Source organism: Cinclus cinclus, chromosome 3 (genome assembly GCF_963662255.1).
Source record: "Cinclus cinclus chromosome 3, bCinCin1.1, whole genome shotgun sequence".
In the NCBI taxonomy this organism is placed as follows: Eukaryota; Metazoa; Chordata; class Aves; order Passeriformes; family Cinclidae; genus Cinclus; species Cinclus cinclus.
In genome coordinates, this window is record NC_085048.1 from 60,620,457 (window position 1) to 60,644,121 (window position 23,665).

The following is a 23,665-nucleotide window of genomic DNA, read 5'->3' on the forward strand; positions in this document are numbered from 1 at the left end:
ATCCTGTTAAATGTAATGAATCCAAGCAAAAGGGTAAGGAGGGCACCAGTATCAGGTTCTCAGTGTATCTATCACCAGAAAGAAATCCCTATTTAAATGGCTTTAAAAATGTATCTGTTCATGAAGTAGTAAAAGATGCAGCAGCATGAAAAAGGCATAGATAATGATGCATCTACACAATGGATTTACAAAGTTTTTGTTTGACACATTTTCTCGTAACAATCCCACACATTATCCCTGTAAGTTGATTCAATACAATACAGGGATGCATTTCTCAAATGAAGGAGATGTGCACAAAGCCTGACACTCACAGCTTATCTGCTTATCTGCTAAATGAGGGTACAGAGGATTGCTGAAAAGACAAGGGGATTTTGTTTTTTTGTAGAAAAACAATATACTGGACTATATATAGCATTTTCATTAGAAACACTTTGTGAACACCTGCTAATAGGCTCTTCCCAAACTTGTATTGATTTCTCTATTTTTAGAAACTAGTTTTCTTGGATTTTGTTTTGAAATAACAGAAAGAATCAGTCAAAATTACTAGGAATAGAAAACCAGTCAACTGGCAGTCACTACAGTAAATTACGAATAATGAAACCCACTGTTCTTTCTTTTTCAAGTTTAATATAAAATTTTAACATTTCAAATATATTGTAAGTACTGATTATAATATTAAATCATCTGTATTTAATCTGCAATAATATAGGAAACCATGTACTACAAACTATTTTCATTTAGTAAGCCGCTTCCTTGTTGTCTCAATCTATCACAGAATAACCTTTGCTACTCAGGTGACAATGCAAGTGCCTTTTGGTTTGCATTATCTCAGTGACCTTCTTGAAAATAATTAAAATATGAGAAATGAATTCTCTGGCTAGAGACTTCTGTCTATGGTTTTCCTAACTTACTTTTGTTTCATCAATCCAATATTACATAGCAGAAAGTACATAATTTTTAATGAGGCATCCCAGAGAATACAGGATCTGATTTTATTTTCAATTAAAACATCTGCATATTATTCTGCTCTTAATTAGCTTTTTCTAGTGTTATTCTTCTGAACTCTGTGTAGTAACTCCACAACATGACCATTGAAACAAAAGAGCATGGATAAAGAACAGAAAAAAACCTGCTTTCCCTCAGATTGAAATTCTTTCAGGACCCTACAGAATCATTGCCTATATTTATCACAGTTTTGCTATGCCCATTTTTTACTCTCATTTTCAAAGGCTCTCCTTGAAAAAAAATATTCACTTTTTAACTGGTTTCTCACTCCACTAGATTCTGGTTCAGCTTTCAAGGATCCAGTTGTAATCGGTCTCAACTGTTCTCAAAGCTCATGAAAAAATATCTAATTCTTTTTGTATGAATCATGCATGTCTGTACTTAGGCTTTATTGCAATGCATCTCAAGAAACACAACAATGTAAGCAGAGGACTGCTTTCTATACCTCCTATTTTTATTATCTGTTTTTTAAATGCAGTATTTTTCTATATTCTGAAAAATATATACTAGCTGCTACCTAAAGAGAAAACTGTATCAGAAGCCAAATGAAAAGATACATCTCCATGTTTGAAAAGGACATTTTTAGTGGTCAGAATGCAACTCAATTAAAACCCTGCATCTTGGTTCATCTTCTGGCTTAGGTTTGCTGTCTGTGAAACTGGTTTGAAATTTTAAAAATGAATTTTTTAATGTTGTATCTACACAGAAGTGACTTTAAGTTACTATTTTTAAAGACTCCATGTTTTGGTGAGAAAGAAATCACTGAAGTTGTGAAACAGTGAAGCAGCAGATACATTAAACACCCACCACCCATTATGAATTTTCCTTGTGATACATTCTTTAATTAGGTGATTCACATTCACTAGGCTCAGATCCTGAGTTTGGTTGAAACAGTAGCAGGAAACAGAAGGGATCCAGTCTTAGACAATTGTTTTTATTTGACTTAATTTTCAGCAGAAGCAAAGATATTAATATTATGCACACAATGTTGGCCAACCCTAACATCGAGTTTTGATTGCTGATGGCAATTTTCAGCCTTTTTAACTTCCAAAAAAAATGAGCACATGCCATAGAGATTACAGAAAGTGTGTCCCTCCCCCTAGGAATAATTCTGCCAAATTTGAAAGTCTGCTAAAAAACTGTAGACACATCAGACCACCTTAAAATAATAATGCTTCCAACAACATCATGGTGTTATCTAAAGCAGAGAACAAAATGAATACACAATAATACATAAGACATGGCAGCAAGGGAATCTATCTTGTTCCCCAGAAACTGCTGCCAGGAGCCTAAATGACCCTTAGAAAGCTCGCCAAGGCACTGGTGAGCTTTTCTGAAGTTCAAAACATCATCTAGTTTTCACTTAGGAAATGCATCTACACAAATGTATACTTTAATGAGCAAGGGAATGCTGCCAGAGAAAGAAATCCCTTTTATATTGTGTGCTTGAGGATTACTAACCTCTTCTGTAAGAACTGATGGGTTCTTTCAAAGGATTATTTTTTAGATTCTCCAAACAATCTTTTTCTACATAGTGACCAGTCCATTGCAGTCACCTGTCTCAGCTAGAGATGGCATCAGCAATACTGGGAATTCCAAGATAATCAGTGCTGGGATTCAAGGGGGCTCATGATAGGGATCCACACAAATCATGACACAACTGCAGAGAGCTCGCAGAAAAGCAGAGGGTTGCTGTCATACTCATTTCTCACACTTGCACAAGAAGAGGGATTCACCCACCTGGTAAATTGCCGACTTTCCTCATGTACTTCCATTTCTGTGCTTTTAAATTCATTCAGTTCTTTCCGTATTGCTGCCTAATAAACAATAATAATATATGCAATCTAAGAAATATGAATTTTCAGGAAAAAAAGAGTCTGAAATAAACGTGGCCTTACTCTTGCTGGTCCCTTACAGTTCCCATTTTCATTCTCCCTCACTGTAATGCACAGTGCTTACACACTTCTGATCAACACAAATGACTTTTCGATCACAACTGTTCAAAGTACTTATCCACTACAAAGAAACACAAAGCATCAAGCACCAAAAGTAAACTGAGGAACTCCAAATCCACTGCAATGGGTGAACAAAGCCCACACTGAAATAGAGCACTTTTACTGACAGAAATGGGCAAGGGGTTGGGTACCCTGACAATCACTTGCAGAGTAGGCAGACAGGAGGGGATTCTATCTCCAGGCACAGCCCTGAGGAGGGGGTGAGTCACTGCCTACACAGGCACTGTGCACATAGCAAGGCCCTTGTATCTCCCCTCTGGAAACAGGACTTCAGGAATGCAATATGAACAGCTGGTTTTTTGTTTGTTTGTTTGTTTTTTGTTTTGTTTTTGTTTGGTTGTTTTTTCAGTTGTTTTTTGGTTTTTTGGGGTTTTTTTGAAGTGGAATTAGTCACTTGGTTTGATTAGTTTTGTGTAAAATGACAAGAATTATTTGGGCATTTCAGGCTTGGGTTTTGAGTTGGCAGATACTAAAGAACAGCAGAAATTCAGTACAGTTTGTAAATGCCTTGTTAAGAGACTGATAAGCAATTTACTTAATCAAGTAATAAATACAGTTTCTGAAATATTCTAGTATATACTACAAGGAGTTTTGTTTCTATGCCACACACCTTCCTACCTCCACTATTAAAGGAAATGACAGTTTATTCTTAGTCATTCTTTTCTTTCACCACTTTAAATAAAGACAGTATCATTTCATTAATCCCTAAAGAAAAGTCATCTGGTGTGCATGCCTTTCAGTGCAGAACAGAAAAGCAGCATGATAAAATTATAGCATCACCAGGCTGCAGTCTTATAGATGAGAAACATCGTTTTAAGCAGGGGTGGTCATGTTTGGCCACAGCAGCATGCTTACATGAGGCTGCTGTAGAGCTAGTAAAGAGACAGTGATTTCTGAACACCAAATCAGCAACAAATTCAGCAGAGCTCCAGCTCTGTAATATAGTTGCAGCACAATTTTCTGCTCCCACTAGAATTAGAAGAATTATTTCTCTGGGAAAAAAAAAAGGACAAGGGAGTTTCCAGGCAACCCCAAGTCTGCCTTTCTGCTAGGCCAACTAACTTGGGGCTCACAGAATCAGCCTTGGGCACCTGTTAATTACAAAATTAACAGCTACCCTGAAGTAGGTAGGAAACTCCATTGTTTTTTCTCCTAGTGCAGTTTACCCTGGTTGGACCTCTGTCAAAGTGGAGGTGCTGGGTCCTCTAACATCCCACAGACTATGGGAGGACTAGACAGTGCTCAGCATCTCCCAGAACCAACATCTACAAACACTTCCGACTACATTTATTTCACCTTGACCTGATAAGACTGTCAGATGAGCTGGCATTTTAAAAATATTAATATTAAAATACAAGCCGAAATAAAACCAGTGCTTCACTCCTTTTAGCTAAAAGAGAGTGGGTTCTTGCACACACCACTTTTCATATCAAGCACCTCTCACAGGAGTTCCATAAAGTCCATAGGTCTTAATTCAGACCCAGTGCTTTAAGAGCCAGCAATTTTGGCTACCTGAATCTTACAGCTCTCCTTTCATTAAGCAGTATAGGAGGGAAATGGAAGAGTACTTCATGGCAACCTTTGACTGGTATTTTTTTTAAATGAGAATCACAGGATCATTTGTCTCATCCTTTGTAGTCAGACAGCAGAGCTGTATTAACTGTAGGATATTAGATTTCCCAAAAGGTGTGCTGCATGCACATGATCAGTTCCTGCATTGGTGGTTATGGCCAAGAACCCTGAGGAGGATGGAGCAGCTTCTACCTTTTTTCACTCAAATGAGTGGCAAAAGCAACTCTTGGTAGCAGTGATGCTGACTTCTGCCTGCTAACTCCTGCCTGAATTCCCACAGATCAAGGCTACTTAGCTAAGCATTTATCTGTCTTAGCAAGGATTTAAAAATTAGAAAAAAAAATTTAGGAATTCTGGCCTGAACTGTCATAATGGAGGTGGGAAATATGCTCTTAATAGGCACCTGAGTGGTTTTTCTTAGCTGCAAGCAGTAGATGCACAGTAGTACCATGACAATCTTGCTGTCACCAGCAGATGTCATTTGTGATGCTGGCATCAAGAGAATGTAAACCAGAGGAAAGCTCCCCAAAAGCAACAAATAAAAGCATTTTCTTATAATCTACATTTGTCCCTTGCCTTGTCTGCAGGAGTTAACCTGGCCCAAGGCTTGTCAGCACGACGGTCGTAATCCGGAGATTCTGTGACCTCCACGTACTCATTAAATCGAAGGATTCTTCTCGCTTGAAGTTCAGCCACTGTAGGCCTCAGACTGAGCTGTAAGCAGGAGGCAGAAAATAGTATGCTTAATAAGATGAAATAAAATAAAAGAGGAGGGTATGATGTAATCTCAGGAGAACTTTAATGGTATTTCTAAATAGGGTCACTTTCAGGTGTCTAAAAAAAGGCACCATCCTGGGAGTGCTGCGCAGGAATGGGGAGGCAGCCTAACCTGATTTCTTCAATTATAAAAATAGTCTTTGTCAGGCAGGTCACAGAGAATCATGACAGTTATCCCTGGAATATTAATTGTGACTTTGCAACTGTCACTACCCCACTAGGCCACTTGCATTAATGGTTATACTGTGTTAAAACTGTAATACCAAAAATACGTGAGACTTGGAAGTATCTGCCTAACAAAAAACCCTGGTTTTGACCATCTAGGGGACATTATGATGCCAAATTATTTCAGTCACCTCAAATGATATTCCATTTAATTAACTAAGGATGATCATACTAAGGAAACTATATTTTTGCAGAGATGGGCAGACTAGGGATGCTTATGTAAACTCCTCCCGTCCTCTCCCAGAACAGAACTGTAACTGCTCCGTTTCCAGGGACAATGAGCATGATCCCACCTGCAGAAGCAAAGACCACTGATGAGGTTGAAGAGCATTGAAGGGATTCCATAGGGGTCACATTGTTTTGCTGCCCTCTCCATTGCTCTTGGGAAGAGTGGATCTACAGGTGTGGCTGCTCTTGATCACACATGACATGGGTGGTCATGCTACAGAGGAAACATGTCACTTATGTCCCCTGCTTAGAAACACCAATGTGGCCAGACTTGGTATGCTTCTCCAGGTGTGGGGAACTGGACAGGATGGGGTTTCCCCTGACACAGACGTGGCTTGTACTGCCTTTTACGAAGATTTCTAATTTGGGGAAATGACTGATGGACATTTGCAGCAATGTCTATACACTGGTTTTTAGATTCTTATGAAACATAATTCTATGTACAAAAATACACAATACAAAAAAGCACATCATCACCTTTCTACTGAGTCTACGTTTTATTTCTCTTTTGGCTTCCTGTTCCTCTTCTTCATTCTTCTCTGTTTTCAGAAGAGATAAAAAGGAGTGAATATTTAAGTATTATAACTGCACATACTGTATTTCTCTTGGTTGAAAGCTTCAGAACTCCAAGTCCTGGCTCATGTTTCCTCATATTTCTGGATGATGCCACATGTGTTGTCCGCTTTTTGGCTTTTGTATGCTCTCATTCTTTTCCCTATCCGCATTTCCCCTGATTGTGTAGACATCTCAAGCCAACTGTGAGTCACGAGCACAGCAAAGAGGAGGTGTCTGTCATTTCCTTTGTGTGTACCAGGAAGCAAGTACCCTGAAAGAGTTGCCTGATGTTTCAATTACTTATTCTAATATTACAATCACTGTTGCTTTTACTTCCAACATTGATTTTAGAGTAAGAGTCTAATTTATAAATACCAAGTGAAAAATTTGCTCTGAGTGTTTGAATTACCCAAGTTTCTTCCACTGCTACAGGACATGAATCAATGACATTTGTTTCACTGTCATTTGTTAGCAAATTCGTTTTATTATTTAATTCTTTACTGGTTTTATAATGGGGCATATGATCCAACACTCAAGCCCTTTTGGTTAAAGGCCACTGGCCAGACCAAGTGAACCAGTAGAGCAGAAAATTATGTCCATTTTTAGAATGTATTTGGGCATATGAATGAAATAATTTCCTTTTAATGGATTTCTGTTCTAACCAAACTTGATTTCTTGACTGCCGGTGAAAAGCACACTTAGAAAGACTTGTTCATGTGGGCTCAGCATGTTTTTAAATTGATGTATGGTTTGAAGGACAGTATTTACCCTTTCAGTTCAACTCTGATGGTTATATGCAAAGTTTTGTGGCTGAAATATCCCACCTAGAGAAATACATAAAATTCTGATCCTATTTGATTCATGGTTGGGGATTACAGACTTTGTATTACAGTGCAAGGCTAACTATAAATTTAAAGATATTAATTGTTCTGAATACAGCCAACCTGTATAGATGAAAAGGGAGTTTTAGATCCTGGTATAGTTTGTATTTGCCCTGTTTCCTATGGCCAGACTGCTGTGTTAGTAGAGGTGACCTGGCCACAGAAGAATTTCTGTGTGATGACTTTTACACTGGAGAAAATGCTACAATAGGATACCTCATGGTACTTGCAGATATCCTTTGTTACTCGAATGCTTTCATGTAAGAAGAATATCAAGGAAAGGAGGAGAGGACAAACTATAAAAATGAAAAAGTAAGAAGGGAAAAAAGTAGGAAAAAGGCAATGCCTGCCCAAGATCTGCTCTGTGAGAAGACTCCAACACCAACATCAGGTTTCCAAGAGCAAGGTGCAGTTGTACAGGCTTGCTGCCAGGATTAGGTTGGATCCCAGGTTGATGGTGATGTTACTGAGATACTGAAATATGGATGTAATTTATGGTTTATTAATTGTTTTTCTCTTAAATGGAAAAGAAATGGATAGCCTGTTTCCATAGAGGAACTGTAAATGGACTGAAACTGAAAAATAATTACAACTGGAGAGTTATAGATTAATCTACATTTTAATTTTTAAAATTAATGTTTCTATCAATAAAGAAGTCGGGTATATTTAAGGACTTATAACTTTAAGGGATAACTCATATCATAATATCCTCACTTTAAAAAGTCAAAAGGTCTCTAGATGTTTTAGGACAGATAAATCACCGGTAGGCTTTTGTTTAAACATCCTGTCTTTGCAATCAATAGACACAGTAGTAATTAAACACAAACTATTACTTTGGGGTTCCATTCACTTGGGAATCATATGACATAAAAAAACTTGTCCCCTTATGAATTGAATTGCTTAAGTCCTATCTCAGACAATGTCCAGTAGCAGACATAGCAGGAAAAAAGGCAACTGAATGTACACACCACTGTACTGCCTTTTTCTTACTTTAGTTTGTAAAATATGAATAATGTGCATTATTCATATCTTGGCATTTCTTTGCTATCTAAACCACAGTGTCTCCTAAGAAGCAGCAATAAGATGCTTCATGTAAGAAATGGGCTCGTGCTGCTTAATGAATACCTTAAGGAAGAACTACCAACAACATGGCCACCTGAAATACTGTTTATCTGTGTTTTGGAGGAGGATAAAAACCTTAAAAAACTTGCTCTAGACATTTAGGAAGGTTGAAGGTTAGCTGCCAATCCCAAGCTGTGAAGTCACATCCCTGTGGAGAGCAGATGACTGCACATTGGGATGGCTGGACAAGGAAAAACCCCCAAAAAGGGCAAGCATCTTAGTGACTAGGCAGAGGGTCTGGGCACCCCTTGGAGCAAGCCATCCTCTGGAGGACAATACCAACAAGAGGAATCAGGAGCTTCCTTAAATCCTGGGCAAAGCAGGAGGGGATCAAACCCATGGGGAACAGACAGTCCGCTGTATGAGAGGTCAGAGACAGGATGTGTTGTATACATTCAAGTTGGTTTACTTCTAGGAATAAAACTCAAGAGCTAAAGGAAATGCACTAAAATCTTGTGGCTGCTACTAATATACTGAATCTGTTGCTTGGCACATGGGCCCCTGTCTCTGGCACTGACTAGCACCTAAAGCACCAATTTCCCACCTCCAGCCTTCTGGGCAGTCTCACTTTAAACCTGGTGCTACAGAAACACTGCCTGGATACAAATTTCTACCAACAGTAAAGACTACAGCCTGTTTTTGGTCTTTTAAGGTAAAAGTTTTGAAAGTTGCTGTAGGGAGTTAAGAATATGTGTGGTGCTAAAAGCAATGGGTCTGGTGCTCCTGGTTCCTGTAGGTGTTGTGGAAAATTCCAGCCAGAGGGCCAAGATTTGGCTGCAGGTATGAACTGACTCACTTGGCCAAACAGGAACACACTAATGCACAGGAACACACTTATGACTGCTTTCCACCTTAAAAGCAGATCTAATCTGTGTGATGTGGAGAGAGAAAATATAAACACAGCGTTCTCAGCTTCAAGTCCCCTCCTCAGATGTCCTGCTGCTGCCCTGCTGGCAAAGAACCAGCTCAGCAAGCGCCCTTTGCTTGCAGAAGTCTCTGATTAGATCCCAGCAGAACTATGGCTTCCCTCCCTCCCTGTCTGCAATTCCTAGGAGGTCAAACTTGGATTTGACTCCTAATTGAAACTATTTTGTTTAGCATCAGTTACTGTGGCTGTCAAGTTAAATAATCCACCAGTCAAAGCCAAACAAGCAGCTTCGCTGTCATCTATACATTATTGCTCCTGCAACTTTTACCACATTAAGTCTGGTCACCTTCTGTTCTGTTCTTCTGTTTTGTAGCAGAAGGGGAAAAGAGAAGAGACAAATTGTCAGTCCTGCCTGAGGACTGCTCCGTTCTTGACCAAAAAGTGCTCCTGGAGCATAAAACTGAACTTTCCATTGTGTCCCGATGGGATTAGCTATGTTTAGACTTCTCTGCGGGCTTGCTAAGGAAAGAGAAAGAAAAGACAAACAAAGCACTTGCTTCTTGCAGTGCTCTGAAATACACAAAGCGGTTTCTCTTTCCTGGTTTTACAAGCAAAGATAACCATTAATATTCCTTAAAAAGCATCGAGAGCTAAGCCCCATTTTCTACAAAGCCATTACTGGCAGGCGTGCAGGTGCACTATACAAGAAGTTCACTGTCCCTTACAAATACAGGAAAAAAATACAGTTATCTTTATCTGAAATTCTTGGAAGACTGAAATGTTTCTTTGCCATAATGCAATACTATAAATACTGTTGGTTTAAAGCCAGTACACAAGAAGCCTGCCTTTATAAAAAAAACACAGGGCTTTATGTATTCCTTCAAGTGGACTCTTGAGTTATCGTAACTTTGTTTTAGTGTGGGAAGTCTCAGAAGTCTGGATAGTTTTATCCAAACAGTTTTTATACAAATCCGCCTGCCATGTCTTCTGACTGTACTTGGAAACAGGACTTTCAGTAACTGGTTTATCTGGAAATAATATCAAAACAAAGCTTCTTGCAAAACACACTTCCTCACTAACTGGAAAGACAAAAAAAGAAAAAAAAATAGGGATTTTTTTTCTGTACCTCTTCGAAGATTTGGGCTAAACCTTATCCTGAAGTAAGCATTTGGACCTTTACCACTTAATGTAACCTCAAAGTCTGATAAATATTAATCAAAAAAATATATCACCTTAACTACAATTTACATACACATAATAATAGAACTCCTTCTCCCCATCCACTGCTTAAAAAATATGAGGAAGGAAACTTTGTGAAAGAAATCCCAACTTGCTCACAAAAGCTGGCTACACCAACAGAGACATTTAAGACGTGTAAACATTTTCAAATGATCCACAGGAAGGAACTGCAATAATTTTGATGTAAAATGTAAGTGCCTTATGGCTTAGAGAGAACTTGCATCCTGAAAGGACTCTGAGTCAGACTGCCATCTCAAACCCTGGCTTGCTTTTGGTTTGCCTTGGTTTTTATAGATCACTTTCAACTTGAAATATTTTACTTCTCAATGATGAGCAAAAAGTTCCATCCTCCATGTGCTCACCAGGGTCCCTGTGATTTTTTTTGTGATTTACAATTCTGCTTCCCAGCCTTTATTTTTCTCTCTCCCCGGCCTCTTTAAGGCACCCCCCAGCAGCAGCAGGGGAGGATGGCAGGAGGCACTGAGTGCAAAGCCTGGTGCACTGCCAAAAGCTTAAAGTAAACAAGCTGAAACAGGAGAGGAAATCTATTAACTGCTTTCCAGTCTTGAGCTACTTATTGCAAAACCAGTGAATGGAATACACACTGGCAAAAGGGATATTAAATACACACAGGTTTGCTGCTGGGTTGGTTACCTTGAGATAAGTGAGAAAGGGCAATAAGGGAGCCCAGCTGGTGCTCCCAGCTCAGTGGCCATATCCTGGCCCACAAAAGATGTTTTGGATTTGCCTTTCTCACATTGTCCAGCATGAGCATTTTGTCATATAAAGAAAAAGTTATTATTATCAATTTTATCTTCATTTATCTATGACATTTATAGGTTTGGAAATTTCAGTTTTAGAAAGTCTATTTACATTATGTGCTGAACAGGAGTCCCCCGATCCCTCTCCTGTGGAAGCATGAACTGTAGCTTCCCTTTTCAGTAAGATATGGCACTATTTGGCATAGAGACCTCAGAAAACAGTACTAAGATTTCATAAACATTTCATTATCGGGATGGTTTGCCTGAAACCCCGTAATTGCCCTCTCCCTGAATTGCTAGCCTGAGTAAGTGACAGAGTCAGCAGTCCATGGATGCTATCAGGTAAACATCCCATTTTGTTTTCTTCCCTTCCTATTAGCATGCTACATATCAGGGCTGACACCAGGGCTGCATAGATGAGCTCCAACTTTACTGAAAAATTGCTGGGAATAACAGCATTATACCAGCTTTTTGATCAGGTGTGAGAAATTCTCATGCCTTAAGAGTTTTGGGGGTTTTTTTTGTTTGTTTGTTATTTGTCTGATTTTTGATTTATTGCTATAAAGTGCCTTTTCTTCTTATTTCTTCTACTTAACCATCAAGTACTAGCTACCTTTGCAAGATGAACACAGACAAGGTGGAGCTGGGCATCCAACTGTGTGTTTAGGTAGCATCCTCATTATGGAAAAATTCATAAAGGACGACAGAACAATGCTTGTTCTGAAGAGTTTGCCAGCCAAAAAACAGAAGCAACATAAGTAAATGGCAGAATAGGTATAAAGGGTAAGCATCTAAGTACTTCCTCTGCCCTTGACTATTTCAATTACAGACTCTTTTTTTTTCAGCAGGGATCTGAGGAAGGATTTAATCAATGGGAAGATATTCAGTGAGAATTTCATGCAGGGTTTAGTACAGAAGACTGTTTATGTCAGAAGTGAATATGAAGGCCAGCATGGTGAAGCAGTTGGCATATACCTATTGACTTTCTGCTGAACACTTTGCCTTTCCTCTTTCTGCTCCTCCTTCCAATCTCTGCCCTTACATCCCACCTTCACCTCCTACTGATATTCCTTTCCCCTCCTCCTCCTCATAAAAAATCAGGTGGAAGGTTAACCAGCCTAGAACTATTTCTAAAGGGTATCCAAGTCATTAATGGTCTTTGGGACCATCTTTAAGACGTGAGATTGTGACAAGCAAAATTTGACATATTGAATGTGTGGAATTTTCAAAGCTCCAGTTACAGGTTGGTGTATAAATCAAGTGTTGACACATTATTTTCTAGAACATAATTTCTCTCTCTAGTTATGGTTCTAATACTGGAGTAACAATGAAGGGCTTCCATATGAATGCAACACATTCTCCCTTTCTAAGTAAATCTATATGAAAACTAAATTAAATACTTACGCTTCAGGATATTTCTTTGCTCCAGCTCTTCAGTTGTGGGCCTCTGGCTAAGTCTCCTGTGAGAACAAATTAAGTGACTGATTTAAAACCAGATCTAAATGACACTTTAGGATTTGTAATACAGCTTAAAAATGTAACTTCCGGAAGTAATTTCCAGGCAGTTACCATAACTGCTCATGTAACCAGAGTGGCCATTTTTTAAAACAGATGTAGTGTTGCCATTTGAACACATGAATAACGGATACTTGAATAGTACTACAGAATTTGTACCAGCAAATTTAAAGTCCTCACAGGTACAATTTTATGAATGAATTCATATACTGTTTTTGTTCCCAAGCACCATAGTTACAATCAGTTGTGCAATTGTTAGATTATTTTGAATGAATTTTGATATTTTTGATATTTTGAAGCCTTACTACAGTTTTTTAAAAAACTAAAAACAACAAAACCCATAAGCTGTTCATCCCTCATTAATTTGTATGTACAATACAACTGGGAGCTTTACCTGAAACCTAATTTTATTTAGTTACCTATATATAACAATTGACATTACAAAAAAAAAAAAAAAAAAACCAGAGATATTAATTTTCTGATTTGTACTGGGGAGAACATGGTTGATGTTGTCTCTGTGTTTACTAAACAAATCCACTTGTTCACTTGAGGAAAGGAGCAAGAAATATTTAATCAGTAAAATTTATTTTTCAGGTGTGTTCAAGACAGATGTCCCTGTGTTTATCAACAATCACACAGTTCACTACAGACTGTCTTTAGCCTCACGAGACTCATCCAATTCCTGTCATTCTTGGACTTAGAGATTTGTCCCAGTGGACTGGCAGGTTTACCACAGGTGACCAGTCCCAGCTGTACGAAGTCCCAGGTGGGGACCTGACTGAACCCTGACTGAGCTGTGGGAACAGATTTTCCACCAGACCTCAATGCTGCCAGGTGCTGACCGCCATGCCAGGAATTTTTTAGAAACTGGCATCACACTTGGGTGTGATTTTAGGTATGAGCACAGCCCTGATGCACACAGATGTTGTCTCCTGCCACCAAAGCAGAGCTGTGTGCATTGCCTTTCAGCTCTCCAGCAGAACCCACAGAACAGCTTCTGCAGGTCCAGCCCCCAAGGGAGGACTGACAAGCGGGATGTGATCACCAGAGCTGGGATTGTTCAGGAAAGCAGTGATAACAACCACGCCTCTTTACTAGCAGAAGAAAAATGACCCTTGGGCTCTACACAGTAGACATATCACTCTTACAGCTCAGTAATGAAATAGCTGCCTTGATCAGACACCCAGTTCACAGAGCAACTCAACTCATCTTCTGGGTGTTGATGCAGGGCTGTGTACTCTGTACTGGAGCAGTACTGACTGGACTGCCCTGTATCTGGGAATCTCCAAGAAACACAGGACACCCTCCAAATCTGGACAACCTTCCTGAGCCAAACAGAAACAAGGACAGATCTAGCAAAATACGGGCATGTTGTAGTCTGTTCTCAGAGACCACAAAAGCCAAAATAAACACAAAGATTTCTTTTTTTTTTTAAGCATGTAAAATACAAGTCAAATTATTTTATGCAATGTTCTCAATTCCAGAAGGAGAATGTAACATACATCTCATAGCAATTTAACAGCTTGAGAAAAACATGCCTCAGAAGTGGGCATAGTAAAACACTAAACACTGACTCTCTCAACTTCTTTTGCTGGAATCAGCATATGGTATGAAGAAACTGGAGAGCCAGGGGAGAAGGGGTAGGATCAGAAGGGACAATATGCACAGGCATGCTCTATGTGTCAGGAACTACCACTCTGTCTGAGATGGGTATACAACTGGAAGTTCCACTATCAAATCTGAGAAAGAATCTGAACCATGGCATTTATTATTGTGGACTCATTCTTACCCTCTTCCTCTTCTTTCCTATTTTAACCAAAGTACCCCAAACCCCAAAAGCGCTTAGATTTTGTTTCTTGCAGGAGAGAAAATGCATTATTGACAGTTTGAAGTTTTGTGAGAAATAAAAACACCATTTTCCAGACAGTTTTACCACAAAGATCCTGCAGTGCATATTGGGCTGCATTTAAAACATGAACCCAGGGTTCTCAATTCTCTTCCTCCACCTCCACCCAGTGAAACCACATTTACCCTGCGACTGATACCTCACTAGCTTCGTTCCAATCTGATGTCTGATTTCCTGCCTCTCCTCTTCAGATGTACGCTGCAAGATGTTTTTGTCTTCTAACTCTTTCTTAGATGGTCTGTTGCCAAGTTTGATAGCAAGAGTATCCCTACGACGAATTTTACTTGCCAAAGAGCCTGAGGAAAGGAGGAGTAAGGTAGATTTAGTTCATTCATGCTCAGGTTACAGACACAAACTCTGAGTAACAACTTTAATACCACCCCAAAGCAACCCTGTTCCCACATGCAGGAGAGGAATTTTAATTAACATCAAAAGAAAAATTTTAGCTCGGTTCATGAAAATAAAAAGCTAAAAGGCTTGGAGGAAAAAGCTACCAGCCAAATTGATACAAACATTACTTGTCATCTGTGAAGTGATAGGATAAAAATGATAAAAATCTACACTAATTTGAAGTCTAATACATTACAGGTTGGCTTATTTATCTACTTAATATATTTAGCAACCTGCTGCTCTTTTTCTTCAGCCTTAATTGGCTTAGTCTCATTCTATCATTATGTCCCTCATTCTTTCAATTTTTTTTAATCAATTACCACTTAGTTCTTTTATAGTGCTTTCCAACTCAGTTATTTGTAAATTGAACAAAAAATGCAGCTTAGAAAAGTGCTCTGAGTGCTTGTAAAGTAACCTAGGCAGGAACTCCCAGACACTGTAGCAATCTGTTCTCCATAAAACTGACACTGTAGGGACAAGGGCTTTGCAGCTTGGCCAGCATTAGCTTCAGACAGCTGTGGAACAAAGGGCATTTTTCTCAGCCTTTACAGTATCTCCCTTGTGTCCTGACATTCTGACTGAGGTGGGCTACATATGCCCTAGGCTGGCAGATTTTCACTGTGTAATGCAGCTTGGTAAGACCACAGGCTCCCAGCTCACTTCTCATAAGACACTATGCTGCTGTGTGAACACATGAGCTTTTGGTTTCTATCACTTTCAACTCAGAACTGCAGAAGACTTCAGCCTCTTGAGCTACCTGGCACTTCACCTTCTTCTGCACCAGTGGCCAAGATAAAAAAAAAAAAAAACAAAGCACAAAAAAAAACCACAAAAAAACACACACAAAACCCCCCCCCCCCACAAAAAAAAAAAAAAAAAAAAAACAAAACAAAACCCCACTCATGTTCATTTTGCCTCATTCCACTTTGGTAGACTGGACCTTGGCCTTCTTTGCTCAGAACAGCAAAGCACCTCCTCCAAAAATGCTGTGAGCAAGGATCTCAAACCATAGTTTGATGGTGATTTCATACTGACATAAGGTCACCCTGGAGGAGGTGGAGGGAGGGCTGCCCTCCTTCCTGCTCCTGCCACCTTCTTTGCCCAAGCCAAGGAGAAGCCTTTGGGTGAGTTGGATCAGGGAACCACCAATTCTATTGAAAATCAGCTCAACAACAGCTGCTCCTGCAAAAATAAACATGAATTCTAGCCTAAGGAAAGAACAGCAGGAGCAGGGATTAGGCAGAATGGGGGCAGGAAAACTCCTTCAGCATAGCAGGGCTTCTGCCCCAGTTAGGGTGATGGTAGAGTCATGACCCCAGATGAAATTTCAAAGGTGTAAAACTTAGATGTAATCTACTGTGATGTGCTCTGTCTGCTAAGGTTGCTCCAATGCTTAAAATATCCTGATCAGAGAGGAACAAGTGACTTTCAGACAGTGAAGCTGCTGACTGATGGGCTTCCTCTTCATCTACCACACCTGTAATTCCCAAAGGAACTCATGATGTGGGCAAGCCAAATCAATGGCTTGTGATGCCCTAAGGTGGAAGCCTTGTTCCACCTTCATGTTCTTCTGAGCCTGTTCCTCCCACCTCCACTCTCCTTGCAATGATTGATCTGCTTTCACCCATGCACAGGCCCCAGCAAGTTTCTGATTGTGATTGCTTGGCAGAAGCAGGACACTCATTTCTAGAAGTGACAAAACACTAAATCACCTAAAAGCATTCCCTGCAGCCATTCCTCTCTCTGCCTCATGCTAGCATGGATCACGCAGGCTCACAAAACACAGTCTGCAAAAGGCAGCCTGTAGCTCCTGGGCAGGATGCTTACTTTCAGTACTTGCATTCTCATCATCATCATCATCGTCATCATCTGTGTAGAGGATTGGCCCATCTGAGTCCGAGTCACTGCCATGGCTCTCTCTGCTACTTTCACTCTCAGGAGCAGCAGCAGCGTCAGAAACCTCCTCCACTAGTTCAGAGAATGCTTGATCTGGAGCTTCCCCTTCTTGGTCTTCTTTGGTAGCCAAGCTGTTTATTGATGAGCAGATAGGGTGACACATTAATGCAATCAGAACACAACACAAATGAGAAACAACTGAATAAGCAAGGATGAAAATAAAAGTTCTGTTAATCAAAGTAATTACTTTGTAAAAAACATACATATGACATTTTAACATATGCAGATATGTATATGTATCTGTGTATGTGCGTTAGGAAAAAGGATGCAAACAATCTGGAATGATGTGCTGTAAAGACTGCATTAAGACAAATCCTAATTGATTTTTATTTCTTATGGGGTGGGTCTGAGAGAGAAAACAATTCATAAAGCTGGGGGTGAGAGGAGCAAGGTAGAGAGCAGATGGGAGTGCAAAGTTTCTTGTTCTGGAAGCCTAACACTATTTATTGTAAACACAGTTTCACTGCAGTTGAGTTCAAAATGTTCATGCACATCACTGATGAACGTGGGGATCAACAGCAGATTGCCCTTTGCCTTGGGAAAATCTTTATGTAAAGGAAGGGGGAGATGCAGTCCTGGACTGTAGAGCTGGCAACAGATGTACCAGCAATAATTTAAAGGAAGGTCTCTAGGCTACTGGCATCTAGACTAAACCCTCTTGGATTTATATAAAAGATGCTGATTTTTGTGGCAGGAAAAAGACAAATTAATAAGCTAGTTTCGTTTTTCTGCCAACTATTTAGCTTAAAACATGTAATTATGAGTTTTCTTTTGACCAGATTTTACAGTATCTGAGATGTAGACAAGTTACTAGGCAGTAAAAAACCAAACACCTACTAATTGAATCCTGAAGCCCTCTTTTTCAAGTGTGCAAGTAAATTCAGCTATTGAATTGAGAACTTTAGCAGTGAGATATTTAATGACATCCACAAAAAAAAAAGACATCTACAGAAAAGAATCCCCTTATAATTTGACATAATTTATCGTTTGCCTTTATGTGAGATAAATAAAAGTGTCATCAGCTTTTAGCTGAACCGCTGACCCCAGTGCCAGCCAAACAATGAAGTAAGAGACAGGTCATGAGCATTGACCTTCTGGGGAAACATGAGGTACTTCAGGTGAAAGGCTCAAGGGCACTGGGAAGGAACAAACTGTGCTGGGCTGCAGCACAAACTGTTCCCAGTGAGCAGAAGAAACAGAAGAGATGTCCACATGCCTGCAGTGCAAAGAAATGTGGCTTCCTCAGCTATGGTCTTACCACTGCCCCAGGACAGCCACACTGTCTCACCTTTCCGTGTCTTCTCCTCCGGCATCCGGAGCACTGCCCAGGGCTGCACTGCTCAGACTCTTGTCTGTGCCACGCTCAGTCTGGAGAAGAGGCTTTGTGTCTGAACCAGGGCTGCATGGCCCTGCCACACAGCTGTCTGACACATCTTGGGCATCTGAGGAGCCAGCAGGCTGACTAGATGCAGCAGGAAAAGCAGGTGGCAGCGGAGGAGGAGGAGGGGCAACGGTGGGAGGAGGGGGCACAACAAGCTTGCTCGACTGGTCTGCATTCTCCATTTCAAAAATTACTATGCAAGTTTGCTCAGGCTTGGGTTTTTCTGCCTTCGCTTCCAAACTGTCGGCTGTGGCACCTGAGGGGGAAGAAGCAGCCCCATCTGGTGCTGTTCGTGGGGCTGACTGTTTCCCAGGTTTTTTCTTGCCCCTGGGAGTCCCTGATGTGCCAGATTTGCTGGAAGTCTCCTTAGAGGCTTTGGGATGAGATGATGTGGATGAAGGAGATGGTGATGAAGAAGACTTGGAGACTGGTAGTTTTTTTGCATGAGAGGAACCAGCTGAAACAAGAAAAGAAAAGGCATTTTACAGTCTTGCAATTATATGATTTTTGCACTTTATCTTCTGCATGGATTGACTTATGCTGGTCTTTAGAAAATAAAAAAATACACTTGATACTTCTACAATACTTCATGTAAATGCTTGAGATGAATAAATGTTGCAGTTCCAATTTCACTTTTGTCTGGAAAACACTGAAATGATGAATACTTGCCCAAGAATAGCAGAGAGGACCAACCTTACAAATGGGTAAGAGTTTGTTTTGAGCATTCTGCATTGGCCTCTCATACCTGGCCTGGACATCATCTAAGAAGTTGACTAGTTCGACTAGTTATTCTAAAAGTATGTGTAGTGTCTTAGCCTAAAAACCAAACCAAACAAACAAAAAAACCAAACAAAAAAAAACAAAAACAAAAAAAACCAAAACAACAAAAAAAAACCCCAAACAACAAAAAAAAAAAAAAAAAAAAAAAAAAAAAAAAAAAAACCAAAAGCAACAAAAAAACCACAACAAACAAACAAACAACAACCCAAAAAAAAAACCCACAAATAAAACCCAAAACAAAACCCAAACCTGCCTGACCTTTCCTACTACAGAAATTTTTGGTCTGATCCTTGTGAAAACCCTGTGATTTTCCTTATACATTTCAATGAACGTCTGAGGACTGTTACTGAGTATCAAGACAATTACCTTTCACAATGTTATTGCAACTGATGTCCTCCTGCTTAATGACAAACAGTGGAGGGGCAGCAAAACAAGGTGTACTTTCAAGTCCAGATGGGTCTGTCCATAACAGAGGCAGAACAGAAACCACTGCTGTCACTCTGCACAAATGATCTTCAGAAGGGACGAGGCACTGAAGGCCTCCTGTATGTACTGGAAGACTTCATCTTACTGGTGACCAACTCGGGCAGTCTTGAGGATTTAGTAAAACAAGGTTTTGACAGTAGCTGGCCAAGCTGGCTATTTAATCCTGTGATACTCACCATACTGAAGCATATATGTATGATGAATCTCACTAGAGATTTCAGCTAGCCTGCATTTCCATTTGCATTCCAGCCACATTTTTGATCGCTGTGTTAACACACCCATCACCTGAGATGAGAGTTTCAAACTTCTGACTTTCATTTAAAAAGCAATACAAATGACAACCATCTAACAGTCCTTTTCATCAAAATGTATCTGACTCAAATACTTCTGATGGAGTAAAAATTCATTAACTTCCAGAGAACAAATGAAAGCAATATAAAGTTACATTTCAGCCTTCTGGCTAAGCTTACTGAGTAAAACAGAAAGCTGTAATAGAAATCTGCTGAAAGGCCTGCTTTACTTATAAGCATTTAAATAAAAACAACCCCCAGCAGATTGGGAGAGAATCAAAGTGCAGATACTGGCCATAATAAGTTCACAATATAAAAACAGTTTTCACAGTGAGACAGTTCTCAAAGGAGATAGAAACTAATTCAAAAGACACATTTTACTGTTCTCTTCTGTAGCTGGTGTGGTTTATAAACATTTAGAGTGCTATGAAGTTTTCAGTACATCTGAAAAAATTCATAGAAACTTCAGGCAAACCCCTGTTCATCTTTGTGCTCCCAGGTGACTGTAAAGGGCACTGTCCTGAATCTACTGGTACTGCACTCATCTTTCCACCTCAGGTACAAATCACTCAATTTACATGCAAAACAAAATGAAGCAGAAAAAATGGCATAGGCAGAAGTTCATAATTACAGTAGAAATAGCTGGCGATTCCAACCTGCATATTATTTAACAGAAATCTTACTGAATAGGTGGATGGTAGAAAGAAAAGGCTCTGGTTCTGATCCATTTCAGTGCAGGCTGGAGGTCAGCAGAACCAGTTACATGCATTACACTTAAGAACTGCAGCATAACACAAATATATGGCCACACAATTGTGGCTGGGAAAATGTCAAAATGTGCTTCCATTGTAAAAATCTTTACATTATTCTCAGAACCTGCAATTAGATACAGAAACTTAAAACATTTCTCCCACAGAAAACCCCTCTACATGTACACATTGGTCAAAAGTGCTACTGCTGTTGTTTTTGACTGGGCTGGCTGACAATTTTCTGTCATGCCTCTTTTTCAGTAGAAGACTTGAATTCTGATTAAATGAAAAATGTAATGGCTGTTGTTTGCCTCTTGGCATACATCCATGCCTACATTTAAGCCCCATTCTCCCAGCTCCACTATTTCAGTATGGAAACCTGCTGTGCTGCCCTCAGGAGAGCCATGGCTCAGTTCTTACTCACACTCCTCCTTCACAGGACTTGATCACTGGCTGCTTCATGTGTTCACTTTTCACGTGTTCACTTTTTTTCTGACAAACCTCTTGTACTAACACTGTTCCAAACCAGCTCTACTTAAGTACTGCCTCACTTTGAATGAACACAATGTATTTTTAATGTTGGAAGAAATTACCACTAGAATAAGGGATATGCATGGATATATTTGACATCTGTATGGTCTCCAAGCATTGGTTGACATTTCAGAAAGGCTAATAGAAAACAAAGCTGGAACCTGAATCTATTTTAATCTAAAAAGTCAGATACCTTACAGCTTGTTACCAGCTGCTGGAATAAACATTTATTTATGTGATGGATTGTTTTATTTCTGAATGGTCTGCTGATACAAGGCTGCTTCAACTAGGAAGGGCTGAGTTTTCTATCTGCATGTGAAATACAAGCAGAAAATTCTGGATTTTCAAAACATTTATTCTTCTAGTCATCTCATGTAGTAGGGACAGTTAATACCAAGTTAATGGATATTTTATGGCAAAGTTATTCTTGTAATTCTAGAAGTCTTGCAATGTTTTCAAACAGTTCTTTTCTGTATGCTGCAAATACAAAATGTGCCAAAATGTACAAGCTGTGGAGAGAAATACTTACAGAAAAGACTGGAGGGACTGGAGGGCTTTGAAAGACAGAGATTGAAAACACAAGGCTTGTAAAAGTTTGCCAATACATATACTGAGCCCATCCATCACAATACTGCTTGTGTTCAAATTATGTGTGGATGTTTTAATTTTGGTCATTGTCACCACTGCAACCACTCAAACTCACAATCAGTACCTTAAGAGCATCCACCTATAATCTTTAATCTTGCATCACTGCTGAATTTTGATGTAACAGTGTGGTGATAAACACATGTGCTATGTTCCCAATGATTGATATTTTCCATTTCCAGTATGGACTTAGTATCACAGCGCCTGAAGGAAGCCTGGCCATTTCTAATGGTTGTATCGTTTTTTTGGGGGGTCAGCTAATCCAACTGCTATTCAACAGTCCTTTAAGATGTCTTCATGGTTTTATTCTTAACTTCTTTGTGATCTTGTAATATTGTCAAATTAATTTGAATAGCTGATACTTCCAGTAGAAAGTTACGGCAATACCAAATTAGTTTTACTTAGGGGTAACTTTTGCTTGGTTTCAGAAGCCTTCTTCTTCCCTGCTGATTCATGAGCTGATTCTCTGGATCATTTTGTTGCCATCTTTCACACCTGAACTGGGAATTCAATGTTGTCTCTGATATGCTCGGTGTTGTACACAGGTTTATAAACAGTGAGAGGGTGCTGTCTGGGGTGTTTGCAGCCAACAGAACCAGAGCCCAGCAGGAAGCTCTCTCCAAACACCCATGGCATGCTCCTCAGTAACACTGCTACGTACAAAGGCACAGGTCACCGTAAGACCAAGCCAAGCAGCCCCATGCACATGCACCCGCCGTAACTGCACTGCATGGGCAGTACTCACCAGCTTCTCGATTTGCACTGGCACCTGATGGCTTGGGCGGCGGGAGAGGAGGCTGCTTAGCAGGAGCCTTTCCCTTTTTTTTAGCATGAGGTGCTTCGTTACCCTTATGGCTGGTGGTGGTGGAAGCAGCAATGGCATTTTTTGGTGGTAGCGGAGCTTTTTTAGGTTTAGGCTTAGGCTTAGGTAGCGGTGGAGCATGGGGTGTCGGTATTTCTGGGCAGTGACCAGTGCTCTCTATGGATAAGAAAGTGAACAGAAGCCAACTGACACAGACATACACCATGTAAATTCAACAGCAAGCCTCACAACAGTGACTGCTTCTGCTGCTTGAGCTCTTGGGAATCAGGAGAGACTTCATCTTCTGCTTCTTAATGAAGTATTACCTCAGAAGAAAATTACTGTTCACCTCAACTCAGCGTCTACTCATGGAAAATATTTACCTGGAACTTCACCCAGACACATCTATTCTAGATCTCCAAAGATCAGCCTTTACATTCAGCATCCCAAACTAGAGTGCTGGCTTCAAACTAAACAAAGGAATGCTATTTACTTCTCTAACAAATCTCCTCAGCTTCTTTTCAACCCTACCCACCCTAAAATCAACAGGATGTAAAACTCAGATTCATGTAAACCTGAATGTGAACAGGGCCATTCTCCCAGTCACAGGCTTGAACATGGCTATGCAGTGCAAATTTTCCCAATTTTCCCCTGAAGCAATCCATTCTTCTGAGCTGCACATTGCTTACTCTTAGAGTCTTTATTTTGGGTAACTGCCTCAGAGTATTTTTACTCTTCAGAAACAAATGAAGCTAAATAAGTTATGCTATCATTTGGCATGGAAATGCTCTCCCCTCCTGCAGGTCTGCAGATTGCATGATTCATGGTGGAGGGAGTACAAGTTCCTGAGTGCATCTTTTGGCTTAGTTCAATCCAAAAAACCTGGTTTGTTTGTAGCCTGCAAACCAAGAAGGGTAAGTGGGGATGACCAGGATATTAATTTCAAAAGTACATGCCTAATGCTAGCTATAATGTTAATATAGGTG

The 23,665-nt window shown here is 39.9% G+C and overlaps 1 protein-coding gene across 1 annotated transcript in view; it reads right to left on the reverse strand.

The window, feature by feature from the left end:
• Positions 1-2,654: 2,654 nt before the first annotated feature.
• The window catches only part of PHACTR2 (phosphatase and actin regulator 2), a 124,610-nt gene continuing 103,599 nt past the window's right edge, over positions 2,655-23,665 (reverse strand). The window contains exons 5-12 of the mRNA XM_062488998.1: positions 22,623-22,856; positions 18,304-18,853; positions 16,887-17,086; positions 14,809-14,965; positions 12,653-12,708; positions 6,300-6,361; positions 5,169-5,306; positions 2,655-2,822 (exon numbers count right to left, since the gene is read on the reverse strand). Of these exons, the coding sequence (XP_062344982.1) occupies positions 2,655-2,822; positions 5,169-5,306; positions 6,300-6,361; positions 12,653-12,708; positions 14,809-14,965; positions 16,887-17,086; positions 18,304-18,853; positions 22,623-22,856 (1,565 nt within the window). The remainder of the gene's footprint in view (positions 2,823-5,168; positions 5,307-6,299; positions 6,362-12,652; positions 12,709-14,808; positions 14,966-16,886; positions 17,087-18,303; positions 18,854-22,622; positions 22,857-23,665) is intronic.